The sequence below is a fragment of the Tachypleus tridentatus genome, chromosome 6 (genome assembly GCF_004210375.1).
Source record: "Tachypleus tridentatus isolate NWPU-2018 chromosome 6, ASM421037v1, whole genome shotgun sequence".
In the NCBI taxonomy this organism is placed as follows: Eukaryota; Metazoa; Arthropoda; class Merostomata; order Xiphosura; family Limulidae; genus Tachypleus; species Tachypleus tridentatus.
In genome coordinates this window covers 18,296,311-18,317,035 of record NC_134830.1, presented here as the reverse complement: position 1 = coordinate 18,317,035, position 20,725 = coordinate 18,296,311, and the positions used below count along the sequence as shown (strand labels likewise).

The 20,725-nt window shown below is 29.9% G+C and overlaps 1 protein-coding gene across 3 annotated transcripts in view; it reads left to right on the top strand.

The window, feature by feature from the left end:
* Window positions 1–20,725, top strand: part of LOC143252024 (vacuolar protein sorting-associated protein 54-like) — a 116,686-nt gene that overhangs the window by 88,208 nt on the left and 7,753 nt on the right. For all 3 annotated transcript variants that reach the window (XM_076503554.1, XM_076503552.1, XM_076503553.1), the window contains 6 exons: window positions 981–1,030; window positions 6,770–6,852; window positions 7,496–7,595; window positions 11,796–11,901; window positions 14,649–14,736; window positions 17,482–17,603. In XM_076503554.1, the coding sequence (XP_076359669.1) occupies window positions 981–1,030; window positions 6,770–6,852; window positions 7,496–7,595; window positions 11,796–11,901; window positions 14,649–14,736; window positions 17,482–17,603 (549 nt within the window). The remainder of the gene's footprint in view (window positions 1–980; window positions 1,031–6,769; window positions 6,853–7,495; window positions 7,596–11,795; window positions 11,902–14,648; window positions 14,737–17,481; window positions 17,604–20,725) is intronic.

Sequence of the window (20,725 nt, the reverse complement as noted above, 5' to 3'; positions counted from 1 at the left end):
TTCTTGGCTTCTAGCTGTACATCAGGTGTTGAGTCACTTTCTTCTTCTTGCCCAACATTTTACTGTTATGGTTCATCCAGAAAATTTTACAGTGGTGGCACATATCAATTGCCAAGGGGGACAGAGTCAAGGGATCTTTATTTTTGTAAGTTGGATCTCTTATGCTAGGCTCACATGCAACACATTCTTCTCTTTACAGGTCATGTGATGGGTGCTTTCAGTTTCGTTAAGGATCATGTTTTTCACCCTGACCAGATATATCAAGAGTAGTAGTCTGTAGATCCTCTGGTTTTCAAAAGCTTTGCAGTTGGTGGAGTTCTCACCAAGTGGATGCATTTGTTATGAGCCTCAATTACAAGTTACCTCTTTTTTTAGTTACCAGCCCCTCATCATCAGGCTCTGGCAGTCAATGTCTTCTGCAAAGATTGGCCCAACAAATATCTTTATGATCATCCTCCTATCTGATTGCTTCATCAGGTTATCTCTCATCCATACCACTCCTTGTTGGGCCCTTCTTACTGCACCTTATTGGGCAGCTCAGCTGTGGCTTCTGGGGTTACAGCACCTGCTATTCTCCCATCCTGTGCCTCTTCCATTGTCAGTCTCAGTCGCAGGTTTTACATCCCTCACTTCACATCCTGCATCTTCATGTCTAGTGAGCAGATCCAGTTTCTCCCATTGAATCACTTTCCTTTTAGGTAGTTGCATACACCCTTCTTCTATGGAGGTATAAAAATGGAAGATGTTTCCCAGTTGGTCTACAATGCAGGGACTTTTCTCTTTCAAATTTCATCAAAGGGTAGATTTAGTGCATTTATTTTAAAAACAAAAGTCTTTATCACTTTAGCATATTAATCATTGGAAAAGTCAATTTTTCTTAAAAAGATGGAATCTGTACTGGTCTTCCTGAGAAGCAATGCAATTCATTTTGTATTCTTAGTTTACTTAGATATAATAATTGTTGGTATTATTATTTTCAGGCAAACCGTTTCGTCACAAAGTTTCATGAAGAAAGAAAAACTAAACTAAGGTAAGTAAGTTTGAGAGGTGATTTATTTTGTATTGTTTAACACTATGACATGTTCTATAATATTGTAAGATATAAAAGAAGTAAATTGTGCTGATTTAAGAAGTGATAAAGAGATAAATGATAGTAGGAAATTTTTAAATTATACTGGACTCATTATTTTTGTTTAATGAAAACACAGGATTTAAATTTGTATTACTCATTTTGTGGTATTTTAAACTGCTCAAATTTTATAATAACAAAACATTGCTCCATGTTTTTCTTTTATGAACCTGAATAATGAGGTAGTTAACGGAGTAACTGATACTGAGTTTAGGCAGTGCTTGGCAGATGTGTGAGCTGTCCAGGACTATTCAGTTCAGTTACTAAATTCCTGAGAGCTCAAATATATTTTTTTTACTGTGAAGTATGTAATTTCCTGATGAAACTTTGTAGAATGGATGGCAACTGCCTGTTCTGGAGACACAAGGAAGGCTTTCGAAATGTTGTCCTCTACACTTGTATCTCCACAACAGGCAGTTGCCATCCATTCTACAAAGTTTCTTCATGAATACTCTGCCTAAACAATCTGTTAAATAATATGTAATTTCCTTTCTTTCGAATATAATATGAAAAGCAATGTAACACAGTTTGTCTATTTTGAAGATTTATTCATTCTTTGTTACCAGGAAAACTTTACTTAAAGTTAGACTTAATACAAGTTTCATACATTTCAGTATATTTTATAATGAAACTGTTCCTAAAGTTGATTATAGTGTTTTCAGATTAGATAATTTGCAGTACATGCTTAAATATTGTAACTTTAAAATAAAAAATCATTTCATTATAGAAAAACTTGCCTTTGTACTTGTATATACTTTTAAGATAATAACATATCCATAAACATTAGTAATTTATGTTAAACCTTTTACAGTTTTTTTTATTTAAACTAACCCAAAATAGTAAAATTTAATATTGCATAACAAGGAAAACATGTATCAAACATGAATTTTTGTTTATAAATATGCTATTATCAGTGTGCTGTTTCACCTGAATATACCAACAGTATCGGGGACTGTGATGTAGAACTTTTCTTACTTTACCACTGCAAGCTTGTATGTGGTGCCAAAGCAGTGGTGTATTTGGAAAGTGTAACAAACGTGTATTTGAAGACTCTTTAACATTATGTATTTGTTGGAAATCTAACTTAATATTTTATTGTTAGGTTGATATTCATACAGTAAGCTCATGTTGATGAGTAACACTGTTGTTATCATCAACACATGGTAGTCAAGACACACTGTGGGTTATTACAGTAATGATAGTTTTGAATTTCAAGGTAATTTATCTATAAAAAATATACAAAAAGATCTGCAATTTTGATTGAATTTTCTCCCTTTTTTTGATTTTTTGCATCAAAAGTACAGATTTATTTGAATCCAAATTTGGTACACTATTAGATCTTTAGAACTTACAATTATGTGTCATAATAGTTTTGCAACAACTTTATCTAAAAGTAAATTTGAAAACCATTTGTATGTTCTCTGTTTGCTGAGATATTACTCACATACTGAATCAAGCACAGTGGCCCTGTCAACACTGAACTCTTTTCCTTCTTAGAGATTATTATTCAAATTTTGATATTATACGGTCCATTATATAACCTTCAAATTTGATGTTTATATGCAAAGTCGTGAATAACCAATCTGAGATATTAAAACTGAATCAAGCAATGTCCATTATATAACCTTCTATATATGACCCTTAAGTAGTTTTATGAGCCATTTTCAAATATAGCAGCAACATTTCTTTATTTCAATACAAACTTTTGTGCTAGTAAGTCCAATCTTCAGACTCTTCAAAATTTCATATTTTTTTAGACCCAAATACAGCTTAATTACTTGATAGACTATAGTGGAATTCTGTGGTATCAATATAGCAACATTTATGTTTTTTGTGTTACAGTTTATATTCATTTTAGAATGAAAAGTTTGATAACTCTGGATATTACAAGGATGTCACATATGAAATTTGAAAGTTTTCTAATGCATTAAAGTATTTTTAATTTTAAAATGAAAATTACTTTGCACATTTAGTAGGAAACTTAATGAAAAAAGGCATGAGAAAAACTGATTAACAAACTTTAAGACTTACTAAAAAAACATCTTGATATTTTTGTAGGAAAGTATTGTAATGTTTACTGAAAATCTACTGCATTTTGTGAACATACACTTAATAATTTAAAGGTTATAGCATGAAAAATATAATGAGCACAAAATGATTACAAGATCAGTTCCAGTAATCAAGTCTGTGCTGAGAGAGTTAAGCAATTAACATAAATAATGATGCTGGATATAACTGTACTGAGTGATGACAAGAGACTCTTAATCTGGATTTTGTGTTGTTACTATAAAGGAATTTAGTAACACTGCTTTAGAGAGGAAAAATTACTACCATATGTTTTTAAAAATCTGGTTGGTTCTGTAAAGTAGAGGCATGTTCCAAGTATTATGGTTGTGATCCTAAAAGTAATGTTAGTTATTATTGAATGTTAGTTTCTTATTTGCTATGATTTATTGGTGTATGTTGACAGAAAGTTATGATATGTAATAAAAAAATATCTTGTGTGTGAAAAAAAGGTGTGACTTTAAAAAAGGATTCAGTGTGCAACTTGAAGAAATGAAAATTGGCAGTCTGTCTGGTAGCTACACATAACATTAATAACTATTTTACATCAAATATTCATTCATTAGTTAACTAGGCCAGGTATTTTGTTTTACCCATTATTATGCTCTGTTGAACAACTACAAGTGTTTACATTTATTTCAGTTGGTCTTGTTATGCAAATAAATGTCTTAATGAAACCCTTAAGGTACTGTTTATAACAGAAATGTGATGCAAGAATCATCTACATTCTGACTACACAGTTAATTCACTTAGCATGTTAAGTTACACAAATGATTGTGTCATCTATAAGTTTAGTTGTTTTGTTGTATTTTAAACTGGATTTGTATGTTTTCACATAACTTGCATATTTTATTATGTGCAAAAGTTTCTTCCATTACTATAAAGTATAAATAAGAAGACCTTTCTTTCTAGATAACAAAATGACAAAAACAGTTTGACAAAAGGCCATTAGTGGTTGGATAAGCAACTGCACAGTTCTCTTCTGAAACAGTAGTAATTCGTTAGTTAAACAGAATTCTACTGTATGAAACTGTTTTATCATGACTTTTATTTCAGCAAACTTAATAGATCAAGAAGGTGAATTTATTATATGCATTCCAAAACATATGTTCATCTGATTCAGGAAAAACTTACAAATGTAATAATAGAACAGTAAACTAAGCCAAGAGAAAACTGTACATTACAAAAGCTGATCCATTTATTTTATCTCTGAACAAAGCAATATGATAGTTAGTGTAGAATGTCAACATGGTTGGTTGAAGTGTTTATTTTTTTTCATTATTCTATAAGGAAAAACAAACTAAAACAATACTACTCAAAATATTACACATGTTCTAATGTCAAAAATTGGGTAAAAACCATGGAAATATAGCAGAATATTAGTGATGATGAGAAAACCCACTTGTAGAGAAAAATGTGTGTAAAAGCGGCTCATTTTCTCAACCCAAACGAGCTGTGTTTTTACATATATATAGCAGAATATGTGTTGAAAATTTACCTAATAAACAATTACATTTTCTGCTTCTTTTGTGAGGTTAATTATTTTATTTTTCTATTAAATGTCATCAGATAGAAAATAACTAATGAGTATATTAATTCTGGTCTTAAATTTAGTTTCTTGTGTAAATAAGTAGTTTGCAGATTTTCATTGTATCAGTTTTGATTAAAATTTTGTTACTTGCACTTTCTGGGAAGTGAGCCACATATTATATATTTCTGTATGTCAGCTTAAAATCTACAGTTAAAAGTAATAATTGTAGAATATATATTATATAGTTAAGAATAGTGGTGCACATTCTATATGTCAGTAAAAGCCACAATTACTTCAGAAAGTTGAGAGCTTGTTTTAATGGTGTTATATCTCTTTCCTCTCTATTGTTCAAGTTCTTGTTCTTGTTGAAAAAATATAATTCAAACCAGTTTTATATTTATCTAGTGTTTTATGTGTGCATGTGAGTTTACAAATGTGATGGCATGGCCTTTGAGCTGTGACCATATGAACACCTGTAGAGATAAGAATTCAAAATACACTTTTACTAATGTGAAATATTTGGTGCAAAATGAACATAATAAGAGAAACTGGTGTTGTTGAATGTGATATGTATTGTCTTTCTGAAAATTCTACAGTTGTATTCTTATCATCGTTTCTCACAATACTAATTTATTGTATTATCTTTTGTCTTGAAGGAATAAATATCTGAAATGAAGTTGTTTTAATTAAGTCTTTTGATATTTTTAAACTCCTTTAACTCGATCACAATCAGTCATGGGTCAAAGACCACAGCATCACATTTGTTGACTTGCATTCAAAATTTGTTAAGGAGGTTTTAGAGATTACACAAATAATATTTGAGATTTTTGGGAAGAAAAATAGTTGTTTTTTTTAACCATAGCATGAAAATCACTTAGCACTTGGACTAATAGTAAACCAGACTTGATATTTTCACAAGCAGATCTTCAGTAGAAATATTTCATTAAAAAATCTGAATTTTTGTTTATAAGAAAGTTGTGATCTACCAAAATTTTTAAGATACATTTACTATATCAAAAGTATACACATGAGCAAATGTGTATACAATTTTGTGTATATTCTACTGAGCCCATTGTGAAAGCATTAATTTAGCTGCAGGTGGAATGTCTTTTATTACCTGGCCCAAATCCTTAAATATCTGCCAATCATGAGACAAGCCCACAACTGTTTACTTCCAGATATTATAATGATATGATTTATAATCTTGGTTTAATGTTGATAAAATTTTACATCAGCTTGTGTCATGTGACAATTGCATCACTAGTTGTTGATGCAGAATTTTTGTAAACCAAAATGAGAGACTTACAGAAACATTTGATCATTGTCAGACTCAACCAGACAACCTAATTAAACTGTGATATCTGCAGAACTGTCTGACTCTGAACTGTATTCCAAATAAGAAATTATGAGGTCTTCTCCAAACATACCTATATATGTCCCATTAACATTTATTCCAGCATTTTCCAAACTTTAAATAGTGGTGCTCTCTTAATCTAACAAAGTTTCTATTGTGTCCATTACCCCTTTCACATCAAAATAATTTTTGCAAGTGATAACAGTAAATGTCAACATTTTATTTACCTGTTGTTAGGTTATTGTTGTCTCCAACTCTTCTACTTTCTCTATCACTTATAGCAGGTAAGATACATACCATAGTTTGGTAAACACTGACTTATTCTAATATGTTATGTTTTACATAAGTTTGTAACTAGTGTTTTTGGAATCATGTGTGTAAAAATATATTTTCTAAAACTAAATAGGTAAAAGTTATTTTATGAAATTATCACCTTGAAACAATCTTGTTTGAAAGTTACAACTGGCATTGTTTAAAACAAGACGTTCATTAAAATACTGCCTTCAACAAACATCTGCTGAAAATATGGAGTCTCTATCTGAAAGATTGCATCTGGCTTCAGTACTTTATATCTATCAGAGTTTCCCTTCAGTTCTGTAAAGTTAAGAATATAAATTTTTTTCTTTAAAGTAATTTGCCAATAATATTATTTAAAATTTGTTTGTTCTATAGCTACTTTTCTGTGTTTCAGTCTGATACTAGATAATGAACCGTGGAAACAAGCTGATGTCCCTGTAGAATTTCAAGACTTGGTTGATCATGTATTGCATTCTGGTATGTTTATAAATAATGGTTTCTTTTAGTAAGTCAAAAATTAACAAAAACAGAACAATTGTGTAGTAAATTTGTGAGGTTTGATATCAGGTAAGTTTGCCAGTAACAAATATTTTTTGTGAATTAAAACTGGTTAACATAAGGTATTCATCTTCATTGATTTATTTAAAAAGCAAGTCTCTGTCTTGTTTGACATATGAAAGTAGCATTTTGCTATATTGTGTGACATGACTAGTTGGTTTTTGCAACTTATAAACAGTAATTGTACCAAAATATTTGGAAAAGCCAAAAGAATTTGGCTATAAATTTTACCATATTTTATCTGTGACATGACATATTTTGACTGAAACATGCCAACGTTTGTTATAAAATTTTGTTCGTTATAAGCAGATATATATATTCATCATTGCTGAACCATATGGAACATATTCTTTTTAAATATTTCTTTTATCAAGAAACATGGTTTACTTGGTGTGTTTATGAAATTTAAAAACATTCATGAATGAATCATGTACAAAACTAATTATAAGGGAAAATCTAATCCTCTTTGGTTACATGAATTTGATATATATATATTCATTATTGAAGTGTATTTCTTACTTTTCTTTATTTTTAACTTTATGTGATGTATTGCTGTTTTCAGGTATGCTAACACTTCCTAAAAGAGAGAGCAACAATATAAGTACACCAAGAAATCCAAGAGATCACTTGGTTGTTGGTAATGAAACATTTACAGTTGTTGGGTAAGTACACATGGAGCAGAGAAGTCAAACTGCCATGTTATCTTGAATTTCAAGTATTCCAAGTTAAAAACAGGATTGCATATTATAAACTGAAGTAATGAACAAGGCATTCTTTAGGTGAAACTAATTTGAGGTTTTTGCATAGTGCTATGACAAAATCATATGCATATTCAGTTTACTGTTATTACATAAATATGTGTCATAAAATTTCTTATTCTACTTATTTATCTACACACAAAGAACATTTTGTTCAAGATATGACCATGTGTTTTATATTACCAAAAATATTGAATTTGGTTTTTCACTATTCAAACAATAAAACTTTTACAAAATATTCATTGCTAAATTAGCATGCTTTTACAGAAATGTATCTAATTATTATAAAGTATCTAAATAAAATTATAACTATTAAGTTACTTAATAAATATAACTAAAATCATACCTCCAAACTTGAAAACAGGTCTTAAGTTCAAACTGAACTGAGTAATTAACAGTATATCAAATTAAATTAAAGCAGTAAACTTAAGCTGAATTTTAGACATATGAAAAAATGAAAGAGCATGTCTGACTTTATTAATTAAGGCAATGTTTCCTGAAGATGGTCCCTTGGCACACAAACTTGTTGCAAGTAAACTGGCAATGTTTCACAAAAATAAATTTTTTTTATAACCTTTAAGAAAGTAATTACACTACAATACATTAAAATAATTTCAGTGTGATGATAAAATGAAAATACTATTGTAATCCTTTTTTTTTTCAGGCATTTGAGTGTGGTTTTATTCTCTTTTATGATTGCTGTAATTAGTGGTATATGTCACATCATTTTTTAGAAGTTCAAGTGTGCATTAGGTTGGAGAGAGTTGAAGTATGGGAAGAACTGCTTTAAGGCTTAACAGATATACTTTATGGGTGACTTTTCAATGTGAATAAACTCAGTTTTGATGTAATGTTATAATTTTTATGAGTCATTAAATTTTATGAGAACTTGAAGTGTATGCAGTGTAATAGGAGAATGTGAACATTTTTCCTTTAACTAAGTGTGCACAGAGTCGCTCCAATGGACTTACTCTATATTAAAGATGGAAAGTTGACTGCATTTCTAAATGTACTGTATATATCCACAAAACATAGCCTGCTTTTAGTAAAATGTACAAATATGTTGTGTAAAAATAATGGATATGTTACAAAAGTGTTTGTACATAAGGGATAACTGTGAATTGATAGTGTTAGTTTCACTCTGACTAGTCTGAATGCAAGGTTCTGTGTGCATGAAGAATAAAAATACTTTTTTCTATCATGCAGTTTGCACATTGCACTTGCATAACTTCTAGAACCTGCAAAATGCATATTCACAGTTTTCTGAGTATATCTTAATATTGTATCCTTATATTTTCTCTCCCTTACCATAAACTATCTCTAAATCAGTTAGTTAGGGTGAAATGAATAGTTGATAAAGCTAGCATCAAATACATAATACCATGTGGAGTTACACTGTAAAGGTCACAGTATGAGCACTTTGACCCTCACCCATGTTCATAGGGTTAATTATCATCATACACAAGTAGTGAATAATGGTTGAGTACGAGTCTGCATTCTTGTATTTTATTTATCATGATTGTAATACAGTTATGGAATCATTTATTGTTAAGAACCTAGTCTCCTGTAGTACAGAATTAAGTAGTCCAACCATTTTAAACTATTTCCACATAATACACAGCAAGACTTTTTTTATTTGTTGTCACTTACAATTTGAAATAGATCTCTGGCTGTAATAATTTTCATAATATCTGTGCATGTATTATTATGTCTCTGTTGAAAGCAAGTACAATTATTTTATGGTTTTGGTGTAACCTAAATGTTAATATGCTAGACTGTGGTTCTGGGGGTCCATGGTTCTCATCCTGTTTTAAGAACATGCTTTGGTTATAGGGGCTTTGGGTGCATTATAAGAATGACTCTTAAACCTCACTAATCTGATAGAAAACCCCAAGAGTTGATAGTGATTGCTATTGCCTAGTTTTCTTCCCTATATTCTATTAATTGAAAGTAGTGGAAGGCTAGTACGGACAGCCCTTATGTAGATTTACAAAGATTTTTGAAATAAACCATTCAGCAAGTTAGGGCTACAATAACTTTACAGTACTCACAAGAGACTCACATTTTATGTTTTTGATGTTAATTTCTGAAATATTTTCCTCGACTGATAATGTTTCAAGACTGTTTTAGAATATTAAATACAGTAGTTTAAAGACTAATATATTGGGTGAAGGTTTTTCTTCTTCTAATAATTGGTAAAAAGAAGAGTCCAGTCCATTTAACCTTATCAAAGTCATTGAAGACCTTTCAGGTGTTTAATGCTCACCTGCATATTACTTTCAAAATTTGATTAAAAACGACAGTTGCAATTATAGTTCAATTTTTAATTCCAAGATATGTTAGAATTGATAATTTCATTTTGTAACTATAAGAAGTTAGCTCACTTAATCTGTATATTATTAATTACTAATGAGTACCAGTTACAAAGTATTGTGTGATGTAAAAGAATTGATTAATGTCATAAAAATAATCAATCAATATTAGTCTTTCCAGTTCTTCCTGTTTTTAGTTATTCCAACTATCCAAGTAATCAAAATATTGATATCATGATTTCTCACTTATTTTTTATTATTTAAGATTTGTTCATTCTGTATTAGTGTGTTAAGTTTCATGCTGATTGATCATGAAATGTGGAAATGTAAAAAGAAGAGATACACATGGATATTGATGTTTATTTATACAGAATATCATACACAAACAGTCCATACAAATAGTGACTTATTGTTTATTGTTAAGAAGTTATATTTATATCATGTAAATTAATCTCAACCAAGAATATTATTTGAAGAAACCATGATAACTATCCTGATGAAAAGTAATGGGGATGCCATTTTGAATGTTGTAGTTCCAGGTCACTAATGATTCTTTGTCATTTCTTGCTGTCTTTTATGAATTATAGATGTAAGTGGTGATTAATGCAAATAGAAGAATAAAACATAAAAAAGATATGTTAATGAGTGTCAGTCAAGTTGAAATACATTGAATATATAAAGTAGAATATTAGCATCAATATATATGTAAAAACAGCTGCTTTTACATATATATTTTTCTCTACAAGTGAGTTTTCTTGTCATCACTGAATATTAGCATCAATATTGACAAAAACTGAAATTTTAAAAAAATTGAAAACTTTTAATGTTCTTTCAAAGTGGGGTTTCACAACAAAATTTTAGGTATTTTATAACTTAAAAAAATATAAAAATACTAAATTAAACTAAATTAAGGTTTTATAGCTAAAATAAGATATTCTGAATTATAATAAGTTTATTTGTAATACAGTTTATTTAAGTATTTTTACTCTGAGAAGAAAATACACAAAAGACATCAGTGATAATTCACCAGTTCAGAAAGGGTTAGGTGATAGATAACAAAATATATGTAGTTATTTTACTGCATGTTCTCTTAATGAATGTTTGCTGATAGGCCTAAGTGTACAGTACATGCTAATATTACAGTTTAACATACATACTAACATCTTGCCTGTTACATAACATATGTTGTATCTCTCTGTTTTATCCACTAGTGGCTCTGCAATAAGTCTGAAGGTTTATATTACTAGCAAAGTAAAATAATAATACACTCAATGTAACTTACTTGCAAAATTCAAAAATCAATATTTATCATCTGTTGTAGCCTAACTTCAGTTTTGTATTTCTCAAATTGTTGTAAAAATGTAGAACAAGTTCCAAATGTTAAACCACATGATCATAACATAACATCAAATCTCCATCTGACCAAACAGCAGTAAAATTGTTTAAATTAAAAACAGCCTTCAACAATATTGTTAAGCTTTTTGTAAATAGTTATGAATATTAGTATCACATATTATACACTTGTGTCAAATATAGACAGAGGACTCTAGATATTTCCACAATTGTAATACTGTTCAAGTATTACATCACTGAATACTGACTTCATCAGAACAACTTGCATCAAACTTGTTTTCCATCATTAAATTTTGCTTAGAAAATATATCATGTTTTTGATAAAAATAAAGGAAAGTTAAGTTTTAATGAATGTTTTCAGAAAAAAAGTAACAGAGTTTGTATGTCTTACAAAACAGACCTGAAAGCTCCACATATCCTCTTTTTTATTATTACTTAGGACAGTGTTAATACTTCTGAAAATGATAGTTGAATATTGTCAGTGTGCAGAAGACAATCCGATGGTTTCTCCTGATCTTTTGACTCGATTGTTAGATTTATTAAAAGTAAGTTCTGTACACTTCTTTTTATTCAAAAGTATTATAATATGTTGATTTGATTTTGTGTTTTCTTAAATGTACCAAAGTGTATATTAAGAGTATGATATTTTTTATTTAAATAACATTAAGTGATAGACTTTTTAAGCAATTGAACTGTTGTATCAATTATGTATTGAATACTTTTTTAATAACTTGTTTTATTTTTACTTATTTATGTAGTAGGTATTATTACACTTATATAGTAACACAGGTTTGAATTGTGGTTAAACTTTCTGAAAAACTGTAATAAATCCAACCTGTAGAGGTTGATATATCTTGTTTGTATTGTCTTTTAGTTCTGTAAGTCTTGCATTAAACTGCTTTGTTCTGAAATATCTCTGTAGAAACTTTGAAACCAGACATGAAAAGTAATTTCTTTGCAACAGTAAACATTATTCTGTTGGATGTACATTGTGATCTGCTAACTCAAAACACTCTGACAAGGTCCTTGGGATGTATTTATTTAAGATCTTTGACTATCTAATAGCATTTACAGGAGCAGAAACTTTCCCAATAGACCCCATACCCTAATTGCAGGATGCAGTCTGCACTGTAAGAAACTCCTCTGCAATCCCTCAAAGTTGGCATAACAATTTAATAAGTACGTGTTCATTGCATTAATTGCAATAAAGTTGGTCGTGTTGTGGTAGTGATACTTTCTGTCAGTCTTTCACAATCTTAACAAGCAATTGTTTTTCACACACTGATCTAAGACTGATGGGAATGTTGTGGTATGGCTGTCAAAATATGTGCTGTGAATTTCCTGATATTGTCACACTGTGATAGCACTTTTAGATTTATCTTCCTTCAGTGTTGTACTGTGGAGTTTCTAAGACTATCAAATGATGTGTCATTGAGTTTCTAATACTGTCACACTGTGACAACACTATTAAATGGTTCTTCCCTCTATGTTGAACTGTGGAGTTTCTAAGACTGTTGAATAACACTTGACCAATATCTGTGACTGATTTGTGGATTGGCTTTGCATACTTTTACCACTATACCTTATCTCTCAAATCTGTGACCTTTCAGCATCCTGTTCAAATTAATATATTCATATCTGGTGTGTGTGTCTATTTATACTACATTTATACTCTTGAAGATCATGCCATTAATGATCTGTTTCATAGATGTGGTAGTGCATTGTATCTCAAAGTTCTGTAATGCTTAGAATAGCACTACAGTTTAAAACATGGACAAGCTGCAACCTCCTTCACTGGGAATGTCCTGAAGTCAACAACATCAGCAAATTAATGGAGAATGGTTTGAATACTGTTGATGAACATGGTTGGCAGTATAGTAAGAATAATAAAAACAACTCCATTTTACAATTTTATATCTGGACACTTTGATGCTACAAATGAGAAGTATGCACAATAAGTATAAAGCTACACAGTGGACTAACTGTACTGTGTCCACTGTATGGAATTAAACCCCAGATTTTTAGTCTACTACTGAGCCAGTGGGGTGATGATATGCATATTGCAAAATGTTTCTCCAAAATATGGCTTGTAATGTAATATAAATATTCCAGCATTTTAAATACTTTCTTCCAGTGTAATGGGCTTGCTGTTATATCTTTATTTTAATAGCTATGTATGTTTCAGTTTGATGCATGTGACATATTGTTGGATGTGTATTGTGCAAGTGCTCTAAATTTGTAGAAGATCCTTAAGAGCTACAATGTCTGGTTTATGTATTTTTGAACATTGTTGAAAAATTCGAGAATCTCACACAATTAGTACATAAAACAGATGTGTTGAGAGACATTGTTGTTGGTTAGCTACAGTCAGTATGTTGAAAGCCTAGGAAGCTATGATTGTGATTAATGCTATTAATCAGAAAACTACAGAATTGGACCAGGAATGTTTATAGATTTCAAACATTACAAACCATTCAACATCAGTGAATTAACTTTGGACATTAGTATTTCTATAAGGATACCAAATATCTTCATTGTTAAATAGCCAGCTTGTAAGCAGCATGAGAACATCCAAGCTAGCTAACTTGAGCAAGGTGTGAGAGTATTAACTCAGGATTAATTTACTTGTAGACCTGAATTTTTAATAAAAATATTAAGTTCTAAACTGGTTATAAGTCTCGGTATTGTCTGTGAGGTTGTAAAACTATTGTACATAGATCATTATTTGTGATAAGCATTGTTATAAATTATATTGTTGTTTGTATACTAAAATACATTTCTATTAAGAAAGTTGTATGTATCAATCATGTTGGCAAATATCATAAATTTGATACATATTGAAATTTAATTAACTGCTAAATTCGACTTAAAATTTCTAAGTTATTTGAAATTCATAATATATAACACACGTAAAATGATAAATTGGAAACTTGTCCAAAATAAATTATAATACGTAGCACTAAATATTTATTAGTAAACTTGTTACAATGAAGAAAAAATTGTCTAAGGTTGCTTTCATATTGCAATTTTTAATGAAGTCCATGGTTGTATTTTTTCGACAGATATTGCAGAGTTTGTTTGAACACTTGTAGATAATTATGAAATGTCTGTCCTTGCACTTTTGATAGATAATTTAAATTTCTAAGTTATATAGTATTCACAGAAAAATAGTCTTTTCATGATGAATATTTTTTAAACTATGTGTAAGTGAATTACCAAAGAAAAATTGTATTAATTAGCTTAAGCTTAGGATTGTAAAAGGACTTTACTATTTAATTGTTTGTTGTTTTAGAATTTTAATTCCCGGACTTGCCAGTTAGTGCTTGGAGCTGGAGCAATACAGTTAACAGGACTGAAAACAATAACAACTAGAAATTTAGGTGAATGAAGTTTAGTGCTTATTTTGTTTACTGTGAAAAGTTTCAGCAGTTTCTAGAGTATGTCATTAAAAATAATTAGAAAGTAACACGTAGGTTTAAGGTACCTTTTCAATATTTAATTCTTTACATAATATTAGAGGGTTCAAAAAAGAAACATCTTTCATTTTGCATGTAGAAAATTTTGGCAGTAGTGTGGTTAAGACTTTTCCACTGAATGAATGAAGTAACATTAGAAATACTGTGAATCCACAGCAGATTATGAAAAAAAGAACAAAAACTGTTAGTAAAACATTCTTAGGGTGTATGTGAGAGGTAATGCTTTTGGATTAAAGTGGCCTGTTTAAACTTGATCATTTTGAACCTTTTGGGAGAATTATTGAATATTTTCCATCTAGATCTTTTAAATGTTATGCATATATATGTACTGCTCCACAAGGTACCACACAAGAACATGTGTGACAAAATTCAGCTATATTTAGATAATCTGTTTTTAAATTTGGGCGAAATGATAAAACATCACAAATTAAGCAAATCTGTGGGAAAAGATAACATTTGTTGCAGAAAGTGTGAAAAGTTTTTAAGTGAAACCATGTTGATGCCTGGTCGTGTATTTTGTGTGGATGCATTCATAAGCATCAGGAATTTAATAATAATATAACAACAGTTAAACAATGGAAACAGGGTTTCAGTTCAAAATAACTTCAAGTTTCCTTGAAGAAGAGGCTGAAAAGCATCAGAAAAGGTTATTTTTATTTATTCATTCTCTATTTCTTCTTAATTTTATGAGTATGCTGAGAAAGTACTTTTTACCAGAGTTAACACATTGTTATTATTTAAATGAAACACCCAAGACAAACCAAATAGCTCTAATAGAAAAGTTTACATTAAATTAAAGTAATTATTTTGAAAATATCTAATTCCATACATATTGTATAATTACCTATTCAGGTAATACATTTATGCAGTTCATTTTAGGCTGTGTTTGCCTTTAAAGAAAATAATAAAGGATTCAAATGTTAAATATATAAAAATAGACATGTTTTAATTTTAAAATATTTAATTTAGAGTGAAAGTGAGGTAAGTGAAGTGAGATGAAAGTAAAAGAGTGATTTATGGTATGGTAACTCTTTTCAAGCAAAATTTAAGTAGGTGAAACAGAATAATTTGTGTATACAGGGTCAGTTAGATTCTGATTCTTTTTCATTTCTTAAAGTTTTTCCTTTCATGTCACCTTTCTTGCTTTGTTAATTTTTGTGTATAATAGTGAGTAAACTCAAATCAGTTGTTAATGGTAAGATGAAGTAAACAACCTTATCTATGTCTTATTGCTGCTTGTATAAACAAATCACAAACAAAAACCTTTTCTGCCACTTTATTACTAAAAATTGTATCCAAAGTCTGAATTAAAATAAATGATCTATAGTAATGAAAGAGCATCTCTGTGTGTGTGACCACCATTACTCCAAGAACAAAGAACATAGAAATCTAAACTTTTGCTCCCATACTAAATAGACACAAAGGGGTGCACCTGGGTATTATTACTTATCCACATGAATGCATCTTTTTGTGAGGCAACCTAGCAAAATACCATATGGCAAACAATAAGTTACCACCATAACACCAAGAAAAAAAGAATCTAGAAATCTGAAATTTTGCACCAATAGTAAGTAGACCCTGAGGTTATGCATCTGGGTATTATTACTTATCTGTGTGCATGCATAAATATGCACTTCGTTTTACACACAAAATCGAATAGGAAAGAAATGTCATCACCATAGCTCCAAGAGGAGAAAACCTGAAATTTTGCACTCGTAGCATGTGAATCCTTAGGGTTTGCACATGTGCATTACTTATTACTTATGTGTTTGCATGCACATCTTTTTGTGTAAAAAAATACACAGAAATTTTCTTGCACTTGCTCATCTTTTTAATGAGGCAAACTAGTGAGAAACTATGTAGAAAAAAGGTGTTTCCTTGTATATAACAACTTCTAATTTATAGAAAAACCAGTAAATTTTGGTAACAATATGTTCCAACAATAAGTTTTATATCATGTTGCTTAGCAATTAAATGTATAAACTACAAAATTGGAAAAATATTTGTTGTCTTGTACAGATGCTCAATTAATTAAAATATTTTATTATTATTTATATTAAAAATTGGAGGACAAGTCAGAGGGAAGGTTATCTCTATATCTTCCTGTAAAGAAGCAAGAAAACATATAGATTATACTTTTATGCTAAAATGGGGTCAGAATGCACACACTGACATGGTAATCTAGAATAAATCAACCTGATAAACCTAGCAAAGCCAGGTGCTTTTGTTATTATTAAATATTTTATTCTGTTATTATAACTAAAATGTGCTGAAGGAATTTAAAGTTATATGTAGAATTGAAACAGTTTGGGAATAATTTTTCTGTGTTGAGATAAACCAGTCTATTAAGTATTTCTCTATCTGCATGACTGGTTTGAATGTTTTCAACTGTAATGTGTGTGTGTGTGTGTGTGTACGTGTTTTAAGAATTATAATAATAACTAAGTGCATATTTTAAACGTGTAGGTTGAACGACTGCTAATATTTAGAGGTTAGGAAAATGTTTATTTCAGAAAAATAAAAAGTTTGCTTTTTTTTCAATATTTAATTTTTACTATGAATGTGCAGGTGGTTGTAATAGTTTCACATGGTGTTATGTAAATAATGTTTTTTCACATGGTTTTTAAAGTATTGTTCATACTTTTCCAGCCTTAGCTTCTAGGTGCCTACAACTTGTGGCTTATTTTATACCCATGGTAAAGAATCATTTCACACATCTTCTGCCCACCAAGCAACAATTCATGAGCAAACACTTTGACCAGATCCTTAAAGTAAGTACTTTAACAGAAAAACTTCATTTTCAGTGAAGGCTGACAGAATATGTAATAAAGGATTGGTTACAAGTGGCATGAATTAACTTTAAATCAAGTTACTTTGGAGCTAATGAGCTTTAGAAGTTGAATTTCAAAGTAGTTTTCAGATACAATAATCCTGATTTTTTTAAACTCAAGAACATATTCTAACACTTTATAGGTTACAATTTGCATGTTACTTAAGTAAATAGTCTTATAATAGAGCTCTTTAACAATTTATATTAAATGATCTGTTTTACAGTCATAACAGAAGAAAGGCCTCAAGCAAGCATTTTGAAGGATTCTTTATAAGTTAACTTTATCAAGCTTTTTTAATTATTCAGTTTTCTTTGTCAGTGCATTTGTTGAGTTACTTGTATAGTAGGTTCCATATCTTAAATTTATTTTAATGTGACAAAAGATTAGAAAAGAGATGAAGTTCTGTTATTTTTTTACCTAAACTGGTTAAATTTGTAAGGATATTCATTGTTTTAATGAATGTTTGAGCAAGGCTTAGTGGTCAGTATGCTTGGTCATGGCTTGGAATATTCAAGATTCTTATTGCTGAACATTTGATATTTTCAGCCATGGTAGTTGGTCTTGTTATTTTGTTAAGGGTACCTGCTGGCTGGTTACCTTCCCTCTGACCAGTATTTTATAAATGTAGGTTGTCTATACTTGAACTTTGAGTCTTTGACTTTGCCATTTAGTCCATTTTGGTATAAGGTACTGTTTGGGTTGAAAATACCAAATTCTATTTCAGTGAAATACCCAAACACTAAGAACTATTTGAAGCATATATAAAATAGTCAGCTTTCTGTTTTGAAAGTTATATTTGAGAAATATGTGTTGCTTTACACATGAAATTAAAAATTTGTTTTTATTGAACAAAACGTAATATTGAGAAGTAAGCAACCACTTTCAATTACATTTTTTTAGTTTCAAAATGTTTTAAGATCATACATAAAAAAACTTCTATATAAATCAGAAGTACGTATATTGTTATATAATAGCTTGTATGGATTGTGTGCATCATTAAAAAACTGATGAAACTTTGTAGAATGGACGTCAACTGCCTGTTGTGGAGACAAAGTGTAGAGGAAGACAAAAGGCGGAAGACTCAAAATGTCGTCTTTGACACTTTTGTCTCCACAACAGGCAATTGTTGTCCATTCTACAAAGTTTCATCATGAATACTGTGCCTAAACAATCTATCAAAGAATTAAAAAAAACTATTCTCATAATGTGTGTTTTTCTTATAGCAAAGCCACATCGGGTGTCTGCTGAGCCCACTGAGAGGAATCGAACCCCTGATTTTAGCATTGTAAATCCATAGACATACCATTGTAGTAGTGGGGGGCTGTTCTCATAATAGTGGAACTATGAACAATTTTGATCAGCTTTTGCAAATTTGTGACATGGATTGCAACACTGAATTTTCAGTTACATATGTGGAACTTCCACTTAATGTCACCACTGAGTTTAAAACATGGGTATTCATGGTGTACATCCAATGAAAGAAACTTGCAAGGAAATGATGAAGATTGTTTTATCTGTATAATAGGGTTATGAATTCATAGAAACAATCTCTGTTTACTGGCATTGTAAGACCAAATATGTTCTAGAAGATACAAGGAAAAATCTGTGTATGATTATGTAAAATTCGTGTGATATGATTGTTGTTAATAAATTTATATTTTTTAATAATATTTCAACTTATAGTCTTAAAGTGATACTAAAAGGTATATAATTCATTGAGTCTTTAATCTTGAAATACAAGAAAAATATATTTCCGGAAAAAGAGTCCTTGTTTTGATTGCATATTAAAATTATATTGAGGTACAGCACAAGTATTGTGATGACAGTGACAACTAAAACTTCACAAGGACAACATAAAATTGCTCATTTTTCCATGTTTTGTTCCACATAAACACACACTTCTATAAAATAAATGTAAAATTAATTAAAAACTAAATAACCAGTGGTGAATCAGGGCATACATTTTTGTAGAATTTGACTTCTTATGTAAGCATACTTATGAGTAGTGAATACAAACTTACACAGTGTTAATGTTAATTAATGTTGTGTCTTTCATCCCCTTAGAGACCTCTTTTGATGGATTGTTTTCATATAATTACAGTGTTAATTAACAGTTTATATCCACAAAATCTAAGGAAGTTTTATATTGGGTTGAGGAATAATTTGTGAGCATTTTTCAAGTTAAACAAATATATTCATAAATGAAACGCTTTCACAAAATATTTCATGTCATTTGGTAGATAATTTTTTGCTCTAATAGATGGTGTGTTTGATTTTCATATGTCTTTAATTTTTGCTTTCATTTTCAGCTCATTAAATGGAATGTTAAGTGGACAAAATCGAGCATTTTCGACACCATCTGCTTTTCGGATTTAATTTCTTGCAATTTCGTTTACAACAATGCATACTATATACCTAGGTATTACATGAAATAAAGTATCATAATAAATGTTTTGGGTGTAATGTGTTCATACATTGAAGTATTGTATAGTCTTGCATGTAATGCTTGAATGAAATTATTTAAAAACGCTCACGAATTATTCCTCAACCTAATATAAAGATAACAGATCATCACTTAGCTCAGTATGTATACAGTATTAGGGGAACATAGCAAATAAAGAATTCCTACACTTTAATACATGCATGCTGTGTTTAGTGTAAAGTAGAAAAGTGTGTTATGTAAAAGATGCTTACAAAGGGTCTAATGTATGGAATGTTAGTGTATGACAGAAGAGTGTGTATATAAAAGATGCCTACAATGGAACATCAACATGCTGTGTTTAGTGTAAAGTAGGAAAGTGTGTTGTGTAAAAGATACTTACAATGGGTCTAATGTATGGTGTATATAATGATGCCTAGAATGGAACCACTACACACTGTATTTAGTCTAAAATAGATGAGTGTGTTATTTGAAAGATGCTTACAATAGGTTTAAGGTATGGAATATTTGGTGTACTACAGAAGAGTGTGTATATAAAAGATGCCTAGAATGGAACCTCTACATGCTGTGTTTATTGTAATTAGAGGAATTTGCATATAATAAATTATTACAATGCATCTTA